At 42.1% G+C, this 20,470-nt stretch overlaps 1 protein-coding gene across 3 annotated transcripts in view; it reads right to left on the bottom strand.

Moving 5' to 3' along the window:
• BTBD7 (BTB domain containing 7) overlaps window positions 1-20,470 on the bottom strand; it is a 105,936-nt gene that overhangs the window by 26,053 nt on the left and 59,413 nt on the right. For all 3 annotated transcript variants that reach the window (XM_009212158.4, XM_017961489.3, XM_017961491.3), the window contains 2 exons: window positions 2,489-2,697; window positions 11-86 (listed from right to left, as the gene is read on the bottom strand). In XM_009212158.4, the coding sequence (XP_009210422.3) occupies window positions 11-86; window positions 2,489-2,697 (285 nt within the window). The remainder of the gene's footprint in view (window positions 1-10; window positions 87-2,488; window positions 2,698-20,470) is intronic.

The raw sequence follows: 20,470 nt of genomic DNA, 5'->3' as shown, positions 1-20,470 counted from the left end.
CTGAGCTTACCTCTATCTGCTATTCTTTTCATCAACTGATGCTCTCCCCATTTAATCAGATATTTAAGGATATCTTGTTCACTTGCCTGTAATAAAAAATGGTTTATATTTATTTTAGTGAAATTAGATAAGTGGTTAATTTCATTAAGGACTTTTCGTAAGTGGGAAATACAGCACGCAACTTACCATGTTTCACTCTTTCCATTGGCTGAAGTTTTAGTGTTAAATCTGTGGTCCATCGACAGGAAATACACAAGACTGTATTACATATATTTTATCCAGTAACCTCACTCTTGGCTCCAACTAATTTTTAAATTTCATTTCTATCTTCTTTTTCTGTAATCTGCTCCCTTCCTATTTTATTTTTTCATTTAAATTTTTCCTTTTGAGATGGAGTTGCACTCTATTGCCCAGGCTGGAGTGCAACAGTGCCATCATGGGTCTCTGCAGCCTCAACCTCCTGGGCTCAAGGGATTCTCCCCATCTCAGCCTCCTGAGCAGCTGGGACTACAGGTGTGTGCCACCACACCCAGTTAATTTCTTTTTTTTTTTTTGAGATGGAGTCTCGTGCTGTTGCCCAGGCTGGAGTGCAGTGGCGTGATCTTGGCTCAATGCAAGCACCGCCTCCTGGGTTCACGCTATTCTCCTGTCTCAGTCTCCTGGGTACCTGGGACTACAGGCACCTGCCACAATGTCTGGTTTTTGTATTTTTAGTAGAGATGCGGTTTCACCTTGTTAGCCAGGATGCTCTCGATCTCCTGACCTTGTGATCCACCCAACTCAGCCTCCCAAGTGGCTAATTTTTAAAAAATTTTTTGTAGAGATGGGGTCCTACCTGCTGCCGAGGCTGGTCTCACACTCCTGGGCTCAAGCAACCCACTTCCTATTTTAAATTTATTTTATCTTACTATGTGGTTTCTATAAAGCTGCCTTAAATTCTCTTTTGGAAGAAAACACAGATAAGTAAATGAAAGTATAAGTATAGGGTATAGGCAGAGTAACTACTAACTCCTGGAGGGACAGGAAAAACAAGTCAGTCAACTTGTTTTTGCAAAAGAAACTAAAATCTCTACAAGGTATTTTACTGGTTGGTGAAGCACAATCTGTGAAATGGCAATGTATCCCTCATTTCTTTGTATTTTATTTAAAATCTTAGAGCAAATCTAGGCTGCTCTCCATTTTTTTTTTTTAAATACTTTCTAAGAAGGAATGCAAAGCTCCTAAAGCAATAATCTAAGAAAACTAACTTCTTTTTTTTTTTTTTTTTGAGACGGAGTCTCGCTGTGTCTCCCAGGCTGGAGTGCAGTGGCGTGATCTCGGCTCACTGCAAGCTCCGCCTCCCGGGTTCACGCCATTCTCCCGCCTCAGCCTCCCAAGTAGCTGAGACTACAGGCGCCCGCCACCACGCCCGGCTAGTTTTTTGTATTTTTAGTAGAGACGGGGTTTCACCATGTTAGCCAGGATAGTCTCGATCTCCTGACCTCGTGATCCACCCGCCTCGGCCTCCCAAAGTGCTGGGATTACAGGCTTGAGCCACCGCGCCCGGCCGAAAACTAACAACTTCTAACACAAACATAAAGCATCCAGTTTTGATCAGGACAATGAGACGAGGTTAATGAACAAAGATTCTCCATAAATCAAGCCCAAGTATGACATCTGTACTGCAATCAAAGCAACAAAGGAAAAGCACAGATGCTGAGTGTATTATTTAACTCTCCACTGCATTTCTGACTAAAACGGTAGCATTTTATCATTTTTCTAGTACAAATACAAAGAAACAGGAAGTGGCTCAATGGGTTTATGTCTTTAATAGCATTAAAACAGTTGTACAGTTTTTAGCATAAAATTCATACAGCCAATGGAAAAAAATTAAGCTTGAATATACTTTGCCTGCAAGTATTTTCTGTAATATATAAAATCTATTATTAATTTAAATTTCCAAATTAAATTGACATTTAAGTCAAGAACACAAGAATCTGCTAAAAACTACTTCTGCTTAAAAACAAGTAGTTGAAAACATTACCATGCTTTGGAAGAATACATGCGCTGAGTTTTGATAACCATCTGAGCAGATCAGAAAGTGAACACTATTTTTACTTTGTGCTGCTGAAGCTACTGTCTACAGTCTAAGTATGGGATGCTCCACCAAAAGTAAGAAACCACCATACACAAGCTACATTAGTAGAAGTCAAGAAAATCACTGTTGGGATGTGCTTCTGACCTTGCCTACTGCCCCAATCTCTCTTTGGTGCATCTGGCTGGGACCTGGGCTTGTTCAGTGTTGAGTCATGGCAGCAGGGTAATGAAGAGCTAGTGAGACAGAAGGCTTTTGTTGTACAACTATGAAGGGGGCAGTTCCTGTGTGGTTTGATCACAGCCTGTTTCTCTTCCCCTGCCCTACCCTACATGGAAGAGTAATAGAGCATAGATGGATTTTTTTGGTGCACATATGAATGACAATGAGTTTGAGAGGTGTTTAAATGATTACCTGTAGGTAGTCAGACTGGATAGCAGTAAGCAGATGGTCTTTGCTGAGTTCATAAAAAACATCCGAAGTCATGACCTGGGAAAATTCCTCACAGAGGAAATGTAAAGCTTGTCGGTGCACCCATTTAGAGCCATATGGATGAGAACTCCACTTGAGGATGGCAATTAAGGTATCTAATGAGATGCTCTCAGCAATGATATCCTCACAGCCTAAAAGAGAAGGCAAATACTTCTTGAGATTAATCATAAATATTACTTATTGAACATTAGTGTGCTAGGCACTATATTTAAAAGTCACAACAGCAAAAAAGAACTCAAGGAGATAAATAAAATCTCATGAAAATCACCAAAACTTGGTGGGATGGGTTAACAATAGACTATGGCATCTATAGAAAATCTGCTGCCTTACAGAGACGGATCTAGAGAAAAAGGCAGAGAATCGTCCCAAGTTCAAGATAATAAACATCTATGTGCAAATCCAACAATGTGAGTAAGACAGTATAGAGGAAGACATTGGACCAAAGGGGAAAGAAGAGTAGGCAAAAAGGCTGCAGTGGTGGAAACTGGCTAGAGGAAGGATGTGGATGACACCTGACTGATGAGAGAACGCACACCTCAGAATAAGGTAGGTGGGCTGCCGGCTATGCAGACATCCACTCTTTGTATGAAAACATAGCACCTTGCATTGTTGACAGTTTAATCCTTCAGAAAACAGACAAAATACATCTGAGTTTAGTTCTGGCAAACCTGAAAAAGGAAGTGAAAAGGACCAGGATCCTGGAGAAAGCAACTATGGCATTTCAAGAATTCAAGGAAGAAAAGAAAACCTAAGGAGACTCAACTCTCCTCCTCAGGAAAGATCATTTCAAAACATAAAGATAAAATATAAGTAAAAATCTGAGTGACAAAGATTATGGGAGTGAAAATGCCTAAAGTTGAACAGAAATTTTTCATTAAGCTTACTATAAAACAAAAAACAATCCTGATAATGTGAAAACAAACAAACAAACAAACAAAAACAGGCGTTTAAACACCACCACCAGGCCGGGCGCACTGGCTCACGCTTGTAATCTGAGCACTCTGGGAGGCCAAGGCAGGCAGATCACCTAAGGTCAGGAGTTCAAGATCAGTCTGGCCAACATGGTGAAACCCAGTCTCTATTAAAGATACAAAAATTAGTTAGGCATCCTGTAATCCCAGCTACTAGGGAGGCTGAGGCAGGAGAATCGCTTGAACTCGAGAGGTGGAGGTTGCAGTGAGCCGAAATCGTGCCACTACACTCCAGCCTGGGAGACAAAGTAAGACTCTGTCTCAAAATTAAATTAAATTAAATTAAACAAACACCACCAAAAATATGGATACACAGAAAGGGCATAAGTGAACTCCAGAGACTTCTAAAGTTCAAAGCTATTTGTGAAACCATGAAAGGTGTAAAGATAAAGGGAGTAAATCCCACTTTGAAGTGACAGAAGATAATGAGTAGCAATACAGAGTCTACAAAAAGTAATCCCTCATTCCCTTTTCTGATATGGTACCAGATGAGAAGAAATATCATAGATAACTGTATAACTTGATTTCCACAAAGCATTTAGAAAATATTTCATGATGCTGCTAAACTGTAAGCACCACAAGATAGGGACTGCTATCTTCAATGTATTCCTAGCACTTGTGCTAAATAAAAACGCGTTGAATGTACAAATGAGATCTTTGCAGATAAGATGAAGAGACAGGGGATGGGATGACAGGGCAGTGGTTAACAGAACCATTCATAAATAGCACTGATTAACTTGATGCATGGAGTGGGAAGTTGGTTTTTGCCATGTTTATCAAGAACTTTGGGTCAGGTGCAGTGGCTCGCGCCTGTAATCCCAGCACTTTGGGACGCTGAGGCGGGTGGATCACCTGAGGTCAGGAGTTTGAGATCAGCTTGGCCAACATGGTAAAAACCCATCTCTACTAAAAATACAAAAATCAGCTGGGTATGGTGGCACATACCTGTAATCCCAGCTACTCAGGAGGCTGAGGCAGGAGAATTGCTTGAACCCAGGAAGTGGAGGTTGCAGTGAGCTGAGATCACACCACTGCACTCCAGCCTGGGTGACAGAGTGAGACCCTGTCTCAAAAACAAACAAACAAAAACCTTGGATAATGATGTGGAAAGTATGTTTCAAAATCTTCAGATAACCCCAAACTTGGAAACACAGTTAAAACCACACTGCATAGCAGAATCATAATTGCCTAAAAAGACTGATCAAAATGAAGTTGAAATATAACTAGGAGAATTAGTTCTACATTTAAGAAATCGATTGCACAGCAGATGATGGTTGGCTTAACTAGAACTATATAAAATATCTGGGTTTTTTTTAACTGAATGAATGCAAAATGTGACATGGGTGTTATAGATCTGAATCTATCTCAGGCTTTTCAGGTACAAGCATCCAGCTGTAATCAAAGGACTAATGTAGCTGCTTTCTGCGGAGTGCTGTGTTGTTCTGGGCCCCGTGGGTCAGTTTAGATGAGCACTGACCAAACTGCAAGAGTCTCAGGAGGGCGAGGGAATAGTAGAGAGTTTGCAACTTATCACAGGAGAAAAGCTCCAAGCAAGAGATTATTTGAGTTATGTAAGAGAATCCTGAGGAGAGACATAAGAGCTGTCTTTAAATGCCTCTTCATGAGGCAGAGGAGAAATAACTGATTTATCCGTTGTTCCCAGGAAACAGACAGATGTTAAAAGCAGGGAGATTTTGGTTCAATGATAAGAAATTTCTAACAATTAGAATTTCCATCCTCTTCTCCCATCAAAAAAAGGAACCCTCTAGAAAGTGTCAGAGGCTGGCTCGTCACATTACGGATAGAGTGTAAAGAACCCTGATGCTGGAAAGGGAACTAAAGTCAGAAGACATCCAAGCTGATTTCATCACAAAGACAAAACCGGTTTTTATAAAGATGGTAACAGAGCAAGTAAAAGATATATTTATTCTAAGCACTAAAAGAATATCCCTATAAGGAACACAATGAGACCACCACATTTATATCCACATATAGATGACACCCAAAGGCATGAAGATGTGCTGATGAGAAGCAGGAAATATGGGAAAGTTTTCAACAGTCATCATTTTATGATGAGCCTTTGAGCCTTGAATGCCGAGCTGAGGAGGACAGATCTCATTCAGTAGCCAGTGGAGGACCTCTGTTGGCCTGTTGTTTTAAAGCGGGTATTGGAATAGAATTGAGTGGGATGAGTCAATCTGATAGGAAAGGCAATCTTATAGATGTGTTTGGGAGTAAAGCAGGGGAAATGAGAGAAAAGCTGGTTATTTAAAATGATGTATCACAATCCTACTAAACCAGGATACTGGCAGAGGTGAAGAAAAAGAATGATAGATAACATGATCACAAATATTTAAACTGCTGAGGTCTACAAAGAAGCAGGATACAGTAGGAAAAAAAATGGGCTTTAAAATCAGACAGATTGGACTCAAAATCCTAGCTCTGCCACTCAGTAGCAAAATCACTTTAGGCAAATCACTTAACTCTCAAGAGTCTGAAATGTTCTCATCTGCAAAGCTGAGATTGTTTCCTACCTCAAAGGGTTGTTATGGGATTTAAATCAGACCATACTCTTGACACTCCACATTTGTTCAAACCGTCTGGAGTACCTAAGCCGAGTACCCTGAATACCCAGCTCTTTTCACTGCCTGGTGATATCACCTGCCCCACGGCCTTCACCTCATTATATCCCTGACTTCCCAGTTGATAGCTCCAAGCCTGAGCTGACTCCCAGTCACACCTGACTTTCACATGGATTGTCCACAAACATCTTAAATGCCAAAGTCAATTCATTTCCTCTGGGAAATCTGGTCCTCTTCAGTCACCAAAGCCAGAGGTCTGAGTGCTATCATGGGGTCCATCTCTGGAGGCCCATAACCAATCTGTCACCAGATGCTGTTCATTCTTCTTTTCAATCCAACCCCTCCACAGAATCTCCACTGAATTTTCACCACCTCCTTTTCAGAACCTGATACTTTTCCCCTGCATTATTGAAATGGCCTTTAAAAAAATTTCCACCTCCAGTCTTTCCCCTTCTAATCTGCTCTCTGTACTGTTGCCAAAATGATCTTTTAAAATGTAAATTATATATGCCTCTTTAATGAATTATTCAATAGCTTCATGCTACAAATGATTTCAAGAAAAAGTCCAAGCTACATCTCCCTTGATAATCTGGCACCTGCCTACTCCCCAGCCCATCCCTGAGCAGACTCTACACCCCAGTCATACTTCGTCCCTTCCCATTCCCCAGAAGCCCACCAAACGCTTGCACCTCCAGGCTTTTGCGTGTGTTGTTCCACTTTTCTGAAACGCCCCTAACTCTTTTTCTTAACTTCTCTGCATCTTTAAGTCTCAGCTTAGATGCTGCCTCTTTTAAGAGCCTACTTTGATACTGCTCCTCAAAGTCTTAGGTCAGGTGTTCCTCCTACCTAAAAGTTTCTCTGGTACCCTGTGTTTGTCTATAACAGCACAAAACTCTCATACTACTATATCTTTCTTATATATATTTGTCTGACTCTTCCACCAGACTAAGCCCCTTTTCAGTAAAGGCCCCATCTTATCTGATTCTATAGTGTCTGGCACCTAGTAGATAACTAAAAGCAAATAACAGTAACTAACACTCTTGAAAACAATTAGGCTCTGTGCTAATTGCTTGCTTTAGAATATTTAATTTTAGTATTTCTTCTCAAAGGAGATTATTATTACCATTATCATCCCCATTTTATGATGAGAAAACTAAGGCTCACGAAGATTAAATAAGTTATTCAAGGTTACACATCTAGGAAGAAGCCAAGTCCTACCAAAATATATCCTTCCTTCCCCTCCCAAAAGGTCCCCCGTCTTCCTGCTTTTTATGCCTTTAACTTAGGTTTTTTTTTTTTTTTTGAGACAGAGCTTTGCACAGCCGCCGAGGCTGGAGTGCAGTAGCGCGATCTTGGCTCGCTGCAACCATCATCTCCTGGGTTCAAGTGATTCTCCCGTCTCAGTCTCCCGAGTAGCTGGGATTACAGGCACCCACCATCATGCCCAGCTAATATTTTGTATTTTAGTAGAGACGGGGTTTCACCATGCTAGCCAGGCTGGTTTTGAACTCTTGACCTCAGGTGATCCGCCCGCCTCGGCCTCCCAAAGTGCTAGGATTACAGGCGTAAGCCACTGCACCCAGCCCTAACTTAGGACTTTTACTAATCACTGCTCATTAGAACTTATTTAGAACTACTTCTCTCACGAGCAGAAAGTACCTTATAAATACACCAAACATGGTGATATTAACTCAAAAATGTAAAAGGAAGACAGGTAAACAACTGGAATGTTGGTAATGTCAAACAAAACTAATGTTTTAATCTGATGGTAAAGGATTTCAATTAATGATAATAAGACTTTGTCAAGGTTATCAATATTGGAATGAAAATGTAAATATACCAGCAAGGCAGAAGGGATGCTGGCAGGGAAAGGTCAACAAGCGGGTGCTGGGAAGCTTTACATGGTGCCATATCCTTGGTAATGGACAAGTCCTGTAGGTCCAAAACCATCAGCACACTCAAAGATGATCAGACTCTTGGTGAAAAAGTGATCCTAACACAAACCCATGACACACGTGCAGATCACAATGCTTACTCATGGGCAGTACAGGGAGTCAGTTCTAGTGAGCAGAATGTCATGTATTCTCTCTCGGCACTTTGCAAACTATCGCGAGTCATGCTACAGTTTTTTATTTCTTTTTAAATTTCCAATGTGTCCTGGACTAGTACTTTATTCAGCAAAAACACCTCTTGAATATTGTGGCAATTGTTTAAAGTTTCTAAATGCTTGTTAATTTCTGTACCTAGCTCACTCACTGTAGACGTGCTTTGAATAGTATGGCTCTGTCTAGAGCCCTTTTCCTCTTCTGGGAACAGGGCTGGCCTTACCTCCTACCATGTGAAGAGCGCACTGTGACTAGTTTATTGGTCCCAGGAGGAGAATGAGCAGCCCTGGGAACACAGCCACCCCTGCTGACTCACGGTGGCAATGAGAGAGGTCCCAGTTGCTGCAAACTGAAGCAGAAATGCCCCACCTAACCCAGAAACTTATGAGAAATAAATGTTCGTTGTGATATACCACTGAGGTTCTCAGGTTGTTTCTTACACAGCAATGGTTGACTAATAAACCAGTTAGATATTTTTAGATCAACTCAAAAACTTTTTTTATTTTTTGAGATGGAGTTTCACTCTTATTGCCAGACTGGAGTGCAGTGGTGTGATCTCAGTTCACTGTAACCTCAGCTATCCGGGTTCAAGCAATTCTACTGCCTCAGTCTCCTGAGTAGCTGGGATTACAGGCGCCCGCCACCACACCCAGCTAATTTTTGTATTTTCAGTAGAGACAGGATTTTGCCATGTTGGCTAGGCTGGTCTTGAACTCCTGACCTCAGGTGATCCACCCGCCTCAGCCTCCCAAAGTGCTGGGATTACAGGCGTGAGCCACTGTGCCTGGCCAAAAGCTTTTATTAACAGCCAAGCGTGGTGGTGGGCATCTGTAATCCCATACTTTAAGAGGCTGAGGCAGGTAGATTACCTGAGGTCAGGAGTTTGAGACAAACCTGGCCAACATGGCGAAACCCAGTCTCTACTAAAAATACAAAAATTAGCTGGGTGTGGTGGCATGTGTCTGTAGTCACAGCTACTCGGGAGGCTGAGGCAGGAGAATCCCTTGAATCCAGGAGGCAGAGGTTGTAGTGAGCCAAAATCGCACCATTGCACTCCAGCCTGGGCAACAGAGCGAGACTCTGTCTCAAAACAAAAAAAAAGGAAGCTTTTATTAACAATTTCCTGGTAACGGAAAAATTCCACCTGCAGCCAAGGCATTTAATGGATAAAAGGCACCAATATATTCCACTCAGATTTTCAATGATGCTGTTGGGAGGTTGGCAGGTAGTACAAAGTCAACTTCTTACAATTTCTTTTGCTTATACAGATCCATCGCCTACTTATTTAATCCTTTCCTCTATTCTCTTTTACTAGGATATTTTCTTTCTAATCCTTAATGTGAGCAAAAATACCTTCCCTCAAAAAATTGAGTCACATAACTAATATGAATGAATGACCAAGGCTGAAGGCTGAGACATAAAGAGCTAACAAATCAATCTGAAATTCAGTAACACAAAATGACTGTATTGCTGCATGTTACATAGGATCACTTTCTGTTTTTATTATCAATTTTTGTTTCTCTTCTTCTTGTTCCTCTGGTAACTAAAAAAAAGCCTCAATGTTGACAGTTCTCCTGAATACACTGTCAGGATCTTTGTTTCCCCCTTACTTATTATTCCTACAATGCCACCCTACTTGTTTCACCAATACCAGTGGGAAACCTTTCCACTGGCTCATGTCCATCAGGAAATGTATAAATGGCTTCCAGATTCATATTGAGGTTGGGGTGGAAAGAGGAAGGAGGAAACAGGCAATGGGGAAGGGAAAAAGGAACAGGGAGATTACAGCTTGCCATGCAACATAAAACAAGATCGTAAGTTTAGAGGAGGGCCGGCCTTAGACTTGGCATGGTGACTCTTCAGAGGCACCAGAGTTAGAAATAAGACTTGAAGTACAAACAAGTTTGAGAGAAAAGTTGCTTCAATTCTTTCTTACTAACCAGTATATGACTGATTCAGAATCCTGGGAAAAGAAATTAAGAAATAAAGGAAGTGAGTGTGGCAGGAAGTGAAAGACCATAGGTTTTAAATTCAGGCAGCTGCATCACTAATTCTCGACCCTCACTTAGCCTGTGCCAGATTAAAATACATCCTGTCTGGGTGCGATGGCTCACACCTGAAATCCCAGCACCATGGGAGGCCAAGATGGGTGGATCGTTTGGGCTCAGAAGTTCGAGACCAGCCTGGGCAATATGATGAAACCCTGTCTCTACAAAAAATACAAAAATTAGGTGGGTGTAGTGGTGCATGCCTGTAGTCCCAGCTACTCAGGAGGCTGAGGTGGGAGGCTCCCTTGAGCCTGGAGGGTAGAGGTGGCAGGGAGCCAAGAGATGGCACTGCACTCCAGCTTGAATGACAGAGTGAGACCCTGTCTCAAAAAAACAAAACAAAACAAAACAAAAACTACATCCTGTGAGCGAGTGCAGTGGCTCACGCCTGTAATCCCAGCACTTTGGGAGGCCGAGGCAGGTGGATCATGAGGTCAGGAGTTTGAGACCAGCCTGACCAACATGGTGAAACCCCGTCTCTACTAAAAATGCTACTCATGACCTCAGGAAGCTAAGGCAGGAGAATCGCTTGAACCTGGGAGGCAGAGGTTGCAGTGAGCCGAGACTGCACCACTGCACTCCAGCCTGGGCGACAGAACGAGACTCTCTGTCTCAAAAACAAACAAAAAAAACCCTACATCCTGTGAGTCTTATTTTCTCATGTCAGCTGAAAGAATCTGAAGTTCTGAGGATTATGCTGGAAATTGGGGAGCAATGTGTCTACCCAATACCCTAGAAATCTTAAATTTCTACTCTGCCTTTCTGGCCTCCTTTGACCTCAACGTCTAACCTGTCAATGTGTCCTACAGATTCGTCCTTCAGAACATCCTTCAATTAGCCTCTCTTCCATTCCCACTAGATCACCACCTTTGTTCAAATCCTTAGCATCTCACATACCAATTACTGAAAAGTTTCCTACTGTCTCCCTCTACCCAGGACTCCAATGCATACAGAGCACACTATTGAAAGGTTTAAGTTTTCTAAAACAGCACTATCATCACATCATACCTACAAATCTATTCTTAAAAGGCAACCAAGAATTCCTAATCCAAAGCAAAAAACTGTGTCAGATATAAGGGTGAGATGACAAGTTAACCTGCACCTCAGTGTTCTGCACTGTCGGTCCTTAGATGCTGTGACTCTGAGCTGGTTGGATGAACACTCCTCTCTACTATTTCTCAGGAGGACAATTCTGAAGAAGAGTCTAAACTCAGGTGTCTGCAGTGGTGACCAGCTCAACGGCCCACTGCTGTAGTGCTCCCCCTCACTCCTATTCATGGTTCATGGGATACTTACTGAATAAGTGACCTGCATGTAAGCCTTTGATTTGGGATGTGCTTTCAGCAGGGATTGTGAGGAATGGGAGGAGACACCCAGCAAAGATAGCTAGTAACAGAGATGGCCCTAGAAAACAAGGTTCTTGAATGAGATTCTAGATCTCCCTTACTCATTGACCGAAGGGCAAAAGGTTTCCCCCTCCCATTCCTCCTGGTAGGTGGCATGGTGATAACCCCTGTACATAAGTAGCATGACAACACCAGGAGCAGATTAAAATGAGGTTTATGTGGAAGGTAAAGTATCAGATCACCAATCATGGTGGCACTTGAATGGAATGGAAACATCAGTGATTATAAGGCCTAGATACTGGCTGGATTAACAGCTTTACAGGCCATGAACAAAGAATGACAGGCTCAGGTTAGCCAACCCTTAAATCTAGGCATTCTTCAAAGTCTGAAGACTTCCAGGTCAGTGTTTGAAAAGACCCTATTTCTTGCAGCTGCAGGGCAGAATGCCAAAATTCAGGCTCAAGACTTAATTTTAAGGATATCAGAACTACTAAGGAGATATGAAAGAAAGCCTCGACGGGTATTCTATGATAAAATCTGGGTCCTGATAGGAACACTTGGGACACAGAAACCTGGAATGGGGATATTTGGGTGGCTTAGCTGAGAATATTAAACCCCAAGATTTACCTGAATTTTCTGAGCTAGGAGAAGCAGCTCCCCCAACTCCTTACTAGAAAGCAGCAGCCTCCTTCATCTGGAGACCCTGCAGGTCCCTGAAAAGATAATGCTTGTTCTCTTTAAGATCAGTTCCTGCCTTCTCTCACTACCTCCAAACCAATAATGAGGATCACGTTCCCAGCAGTCTGATTGGGAAAATACAGTCCCTGTTCTGGGAGGAAAGAGTGTAGACACCCAAAGAATTATAAGACCTGGCTATCTGCACTGGCAGGTCCTGAAGGTACACTTGTACAAGTGGATACTGTGTTGGACGAGGTGCAATGTCTGTGGCAATACAATAGCAGTTCATTCAGAACCCAGGGGATTCACTGCGGCATCTTCTGGTGCTTCTTTGCTGAGGGATGACAGAGACCTAGTGATTGTAGCAACTACTGGCAAAGAAACTAAGAGCTCAAATACCTCTGGGATGAAGGTCTGGATCACACCTGGTAGGCTGCCTAGGCCTGCTGAAGTAGTGGCAAAGAATGACAACAATCTAGTTTGGGTGAGGGAAGAAGGACATTATGATAATTGTTTCCCCACCATCTCCATCCCTATATGGTTCCAAGTCACAGTTGGCCAAGAGAAATGTGTGAAATCTGGAAGGTAGACAAGAGGCAGTGCCCATTACTCTCTAAAAGTCACTGTGATGTGGTGACTGCTAGTTGCAGAGGTGCCAGGGGACACTAGTTTTTCCTCTGCTCTGCATCCAGCTCTTCCAACTGCAGCCTTGCTGACCAACACTGGCCCTGTGCCCGTCCCCAGATACATGGCTGCAGATCCAGACACAATAGCCATTCTCCATGAGCTTGCCCTTTGCAGTCCCACTTTGGTGGCTGGATGCGCTTGGCTTCTCAGGTTGACTGGCTGGTAACTCCTCTGAATCCTATTCTCCCTTTTGGACTTACTTCCCCAGCTTCTCCTTCAATTGTTTAAGGTCCAATTCCTAGAATAATTCCCTTATCCTGTAAGTCAGAGTTGCTCAGCTTCCCTGATTGAATTTGGATGAGTTATCATGAAAATATCAGATGAAACTTCCAGCCAGCTGTAGCAGCTGGACTGTGGCTAATCCCATCCTCTTCCCTGATTGAGTCTTTTGAAGAGGTGTGGGTAGCCACCATCTTGAAGCTTCGGTGATGATGGAGCACACGAACTGATATGAGCGATGCAAGAAGCAGACTAAATTAAGCAACTCTTGTGCCCACTGCACAACCACTCTGCCTTTCACCAGAGCAGCCCAGTTACAGCACCCTGCCTCAGCTGTACCTTTGTATCTTTCATTGTCTGCTGTGAAAATTCTGACCCTTGGAGTCGGCACCTCTGGGAATCTGCTAGGCACCTGTCCATATGCAAACCATGAGATGCAAGGGAGTGAACACCCTATTGGAAACACTTTTCCAGTGGAGAGATGGAGGCTGGTAGGTAAATGTCCCCTCTTGCTTTTTTTTTTTTTTTGAGACAGTCTCGCTCTGTCGCCCAGGCTGGAGTGCAGTAGCCGGATCTTGGCTCACCGCAAGCTCCGTCTCCCGGGTTTACGCCATTCTCCTGCCTCAGCCTCCCGAGTAGCTGGGACTACAGGCGCCCACCACCTCGCCCGGCTAGTTTTTTTTTTTTTTTGTAAGTAGAGACGGGGTTTCACCGTGTTAGCCAGGATGGTCTCGGCTTCCCAAAGTGCTGGGATTACAGGCTTGAGCCACCGCACCCGGCCATTGTCCCCTCTTTCTTCCCTCTGGAAGACAATCCTGAAGTACATTCCACGTGGCTTATCAGTGAGTTCCAGTAGGATTATGCCTGACTGACCACAGCAGTGATCAGTTCAGAACACCTGCTTGTATTGGCTTGCTCTCTTTCCATTTCACTAATCAGTTACCCACTCCTATTCTCTGGGAGAACTTCCCAAAATAAACTATTTGCTTGCAAGTCCTTACACGAGACTCTACGTTTTGGAAAGAACCCAGGCTAAGAGGAGATACAAAAATCTCCAGTCTTGACACTGGTCTACAAGATGTAATGTTACTTTTAATTGCCACTCTAGATTTTGGTCAAACTAATAGGCCAACCAGCCCTGGATTCCAGATTACCTTTCTAGACTTTCATTTTAAAAAAATTGAGCTTTGTGCAGGCTCTGTACTATAAGTGAGGGATACAATGATAAATAATACAGCTCTTGATCTCAAGAAGCTAACAATGCTCTAGAAAGGTAGAAAAGGAAGTAGGCAATCTCACCTCTATGTAGTAAGTAGTACAAAAGGGGTGTACAAAAGGCTATGGTACACAATGGGGGGGCTACCTAAATTCTCAGGTGGAGTGAGAATGGCAAGGGATAGAATCTACATATAACCCACTACTGTGTGAATACCAGAAAATGGAGATTAGGGTTCACCTTAGGGTCTACTGGTTGTACTACATTTATGGCCACCTTAGTAATATACTTTCTGATAGACTGGACAATCCAAATCACTTTAGTTTACTTAGTACCCTTATTCCTTTTATCTTCTTCAGCATTCTTTTCTCAGAACACACCTAACTTTACCACTTCTCTGAGGAGTGGGAAGAACATAATTTATATTTTAGGCAAGGATGCATTATAGTTTGGCAAAAAAAATTTAAAAGTTTTCTTTTTCTGTGTTTTGTTTCTTATATCCTTGTAGCTAATATTTGGAATTTGATTGTCCCTGTTGGGTAAAGAGGCATAATACAGAGTATAGTCTTAAAGTTGCTTAACAGTGGTCACTTAACAGGAATACCATCTGAGGAAAGCATTTTTAGGCAATTTCATCATCGTGTGAACATCAGTGTCTGTACACAAACCTAGATGGTATAAGGCCTATTCACACCTAGGGTACACAGTATATAGGCCATTGCTCATAGGCTATGAATCTGCACAGTGTGTCACTGTATTGAATACTGTAGGCAACTGTAATGCAATGGTATTTGTTCAGTGAAACACATCTAAACATCAAAAAGGTACTGTGAAAGTACATTATTATATAACCTTAGAGGACCACTGTTGTACATGTGGTCTGCTGCTTACTGAATCATCATGTGGTACATGACCATTTATCCACAAAGAAGCATATCTTTCAAGTCTCTGTTTCAATGGTCTTGGCCACGCATGGTGGCTCATGCATGTAATCCCAGGACTTTGGGAGGCTTAGGCAGGGCAGATCTTTTGAGCCCAGGAGTCCAAGACCAGCCTGGGCAACAGCGTGAGACCTGGTCTCTAAAAACAAATTTAAAAATTAGCCAGCCATGGTGGCATATGCCTGTAGTCCCAGCTACTTGGTAGGCTGAGGTGGGAGAACTGATTGAGCTTGGGAGGTCAAGGTTGCAGTGAGCTGTGATCATGCCACTGCAGTACTCCAGCCTGGGCAACAGAGCGAGACCTTGTCTCAAAAAAAGTCTTACAAGATTCTCCTGCAAGAGCTAAATGCCAGTCAGGCATTACTAATACTATACTTCCAATCTAAATATCTTTTTATGCTCCCTTTCAATACATTTTAGGTTATGTTCTGAGACAATCTCTGGATTATCTATCTGGAAGGGTACACAGGAACCTGTAACACTGGTTGCCTCTGTCAAGGGCAACTGAGTGGCTGGGAACAAAGCTGGAAGGGCAGGGGACTCTTTACTGAATACCATGATGAATTCTGTTCCGAGTGAATGTATTACCTATTAAAAGTTAAATTTAAAAAAAGTACCACCAGGCTATGGAAGCTGCCAGAAGTTCTTTTCCTTAGTGCTCTGTAAAAAATTAATCACTGACTACAAAACCAAGTGAATACTGGAAAGGAAATGAGAAGGCTGTCTACCTGGAGAACATTAATCCCTTCTAATGGGAAAGAGGCAATCACTGAGATTCACGCTGCATGTGTGTGAAAAGGTACACAATGTTTATATTCTTTATTCTTACAGCTTCTGACAAGTTGTGCGGGAGACAAAAGCAGACAAAGCTGGAAAAGCAGCTGAAAACTTCTAGGGAATAACTTTAGTAACTTAGTAGAGGAGGCTAAAGCGTACAGACAATTCATGAATGATTTCTCTTCAAGCCATGACACACACACACACAGATTAATAATAATTTTTTTTTTTTTTTTGAGATGGGAGTCTCACTCTGTCACCCAGGCTGGGGTGCAGGAGCATGATCTCAGCTCACTGCAACCTCTGTCTCCTGGGTTCAATCAATTCTCTCACTTTAGCTTCCCGAGTAGCTGGGATTACAGGCACGCACCACCATGCCCAGAGAATTTTTGTACTTTTAGTAGAGACAGGGTTTCACCATGTTGGCCAGGCCTGTCTTGAACTCCCGACCTCAGGTGATCTGCCCACCTTGGCCTCCCAAAGTGCTAGGATTACAGGTGTGAGACACCACGCCCGGCTCACATTAATAATTCTTAAGGTACTTAATTGACTAGATTGATATTTCTTTAATGTTTACTTCATAAATTAGTGTTATCTAATACAGCATTTAAAATGTTTACATTTAAGTGTGGGGGGTAATGAGAATAGCATAATGAAGGGAAAGCATTCATGGGAATGTCAGTTCTCTGCACAAAGACACCACATATAGCCCTCTACTGTAATGCAGGGGGAGCTAACTCTGGGACTTACAGGATGCCTGAACTCTGAAACTGAACACATTCTTATATTCAGGCATCCTGCTGGAAGAGAGATAAAGGATATACCATTAGAGTTGGACGGACCAGAAACCCAATTCCAATTCTCTTTAGCTGTGTGATGTGTGAAATCTTTGCCTGTTTCCTTATCTGAAAAATGTGTATAATACCATCTACCCTAGCGGGTTACTTTGAGGATTAAATAATATGCACACAGCTCTTAGTCCATTGCTTACCTTATGGTAAATGAATGACAGCTATTATTATAATCAAAGTTCCCTGATAAGGGTACCCACTGTACTGATGTATTCTACCACCAAAGCAAGCACAGGATTTGCGGGGTGTGCAAAGGGGAAGGGAGGGAGCGTAGTTTGAAGAGAGCAGGGCAAGTCAAACATCTGTAATGAGAACAGAAACAGTGACAACCCAAATGTATAATTTCCTGTCACAGATTTATTAAAATGTTAAATAAAAACAATACTTTTTTGTTTGAGACGGAATCTTGCGCTGTCGCCCAGGCTGGAGTACAATGGCCCGATCTCGGCTCACTGCCAGCTCCGCCTCCCAGGTTCAGGCCATTCTCCTGCCTCAGCCTCCCGAGTAGCTGGGACTACAGGTGCCTGCCACCACGCCTGGCTAATTTTTTGTATTTTTAGTAGAGATGGGGTTTCACCGTGTTAGCCAGGATGGTCTCGATTTCCTGACCTCATGATCCGCAAAAAAAAAAAAAAAAAAAAAAAACCAAAACAAAAAAACACCAATCCTCCTACTCAGTAGTTGAAAAATTCAGCAGTTCACAACTCTGAAAACAAAAGCTAGCCATTTACACCTATACTTTGTTTACTATCCTTAGACCATTACCCCACTAGTGATGAATAGTAAATTATTATAATGGCATTAAAGAATATCATTGAAGGGAAAAACCAAAGCTTTTGGGGTACAGTTATGTAATTACGTTTTTCAGCCAGGCGTGGTAGCTCACGCCTGTAACTCCAGCACTTTGGGAGACCGAGGCGGGTGGATCACTTGAGGTCAGGAGTTCGAGACCAGCCTGGCGAACATGGTGAAATCCCATCTCTACTAAAAACACAAAAAATTAGCCAGGAGTGGTGGCAGACGCCTGTAATTTCAGCTACTTGGGAAGCTGAGGTAGAATCGCTTGAACCCAGGAGATGGAGGTTGCAGTGAGCTGAGATCGCACCATTGCACTCCAGTCTGGGCAACAAGGCTGATACTCTGTATGTAAAAAAAAAAAATGTTTTTCAGAAAACTTTCTGATATCTTCTGGTTGGTTACCTCTTACATATGATCATGTGCTCCCTTCAAAACAGTGCACCTCACAGATGATTTCTTCTCAGAGATCATATTCCCTCTTCCCCTACCTGGGAAAGAGTAGCTCTGGAATCACAGGGACCAGGATTCAAATCTTGGCCTTAACACTTTCTAGCTGTAATATGGTAATGCAATGGTATTTGTTCATCTAAACACATCTAAACATTAAAAAGGTACAGTGAAAATAAGTATTTTATAACCCTATAGGACCACCGTTGTACATGTGGTCTGCTCTTGACTGAAACATCATCATGTGGTACAAGATTATCTATCCATATAGAAGCATATCTTTCAAGTTTCTGTCCCTTTTAATAGTCTTGGCCATGCATAGTGGCTCAGGCATGTAATCCCAGCACTTAGGTGAGTGACAATATTTTTAATCCCCAGTTCAGCTGTAAATGGAGGAAAAACCTACCATAGAGGACAACATGAGTAAAGTCCTTGACAACAGTGCCTGAGAAAGAACAGGTGCTCCACAAATTCTCCTGAACAAATTATTACATACAGCATAAAACTTTTAAAAAGAATTAGTAATTCTGATATAAAATTTACAGATTTCATCTACTTACAGCAGAATGTATGTACTTTTAAAGCCCCCACTATTTTTAGAACATTTTTTATGGTCTTTGCATGCTGCACCCAAAGAGAGCTTTCGGAAAATACAAATGTAATCAGGCCACAAGATTTACCATAGTGAGGATAAAGCCAATTGTCTCAGTTTAGTATACTGAATTATCTTAGAGCCATTTGCCTCTGTTGCCTCATTTCTTGCCATACCTCTCTTTGCAACCTCAGTCTCTCCAGCCAAAAAGGCCTAGCTCTCATTTTTCTCTAGGCCAGTTCCTGCTGCCTGATATGCTCCCTTTCACCTCCAATCTTTGCTTAACTCCTACTCATTATCCAGGTCTCATTCTCTGGGAAGTTTCTGATAATGTTCTCCTGCCTTCCCCTTCCATACTGGGGTCTGGGGCTTCTCACCCTCCTAGGTACTCCCCCAGCATCCAGTGTTCTATTAGGGCACTCACACTGTAGCTGCCTATCAGTACTTAACACTGGACTATCCTTTTCTTTTCTTTTTTTTTTTTTTGTAGAGACAGAGTCTCGCTCTGTTGCCAGGTTGGAGTGAAGTGGCATGATCTCAGCTCACTGCAACCTTCGACTCCCAGGTTCAAGCGACTCTCCTGCCTCAGACTCCCGAGCAGCTAGGATTACAGGAGCCCACAACCATGTCCAGCTAATTTTTGTATTTTTAGTAGAGACAGTGTTTCACCATGTTGGCCAGACTGATGGACTATCATTTTCATTAATCTCAGGATCTGGCATACAGTAAGAGCTCAATAAGTGTTTGTTAAATGAGTGAGTATAGGAATCATGGTGCTAACTCTATACAAAGGGGCTTGAGTTGATAGGCTATATCTTTTTTAGGCCCAATAATGTCCCACTGTTACCTTTATTTGCTTGAAAACTAGGACAGCAGCTGTTCTCACGTTTCCAGACCTAATGTGATGATGAGATTTGTAATACTGTATCCATCTATTTTTATTTAATCTACTGCCTCTAAAAATTTGACATCAAAATGTAGATTAGAAGTGGTGTTCACACCATGGAAAACTTTCGCTTCTTACTATTTTTACTGTTCATACTTATAAACAAAAAACTATCAATCGAGGGTTTAAGATGAGGCATAACAACTAATCATGCAGTTTAGCTTAGAAAAATTTGACTGCTCATAATCGATACAAGCTCAGATGTCAAAAGATTTAGAAACACAAGGTAATATCCATGTATTTTCCAGAGATAATTTAGTGAATCGGTTTCAAAATTCAGCATTGTTCTTTAATGTAAACAATGTAAACTTCAATTAGAAAGGAACACTGACAATGAAAACCCAATATGAAAACCAAACAAACCACTTCAGGCTGAAGATGAATATCGCTAGAAACAAAGACATTTAAGTGTGCAAATATATTTTCAGTTTTTTGGCACTACTTTCAGATGTATGTATATTTCACCTGTAAATTTTATGACACGTGTATTTGTCAGATGTTTTATAAACATAAACGTCACTAAGTATGAGATAAATAAAAATGTTTTAGTGCCAAGGATCATAACAGAGCTCAAAGTCTTTTAATATATCAAATAATCCCCTTGTGGAGACGTATTTAGTAAGACCAGCCCACGTTAATTTACAAGAGACTAAACATATGAAAACATGGTTGAAGCCAAGCAGTTTCTGGACAGTTAATA

This window comes from Papio anubis, chromosome 7 (genome assembly GCF_008728515.1).
Source record: "Papio anubis isolate 15944 chromosome 7, Panubis1.0, whole genome shotgun sequence".
Classification (NCBI taxonomy): domain Eukaryota; kingdom Metazoa; phylum Chordata; class Mammalia; order Primates; family Cercopithecidae; genus Papio; species Papio anubis.
This window is presented reverse-complemented; position numbering and strand designations above follow the sequence as displayed.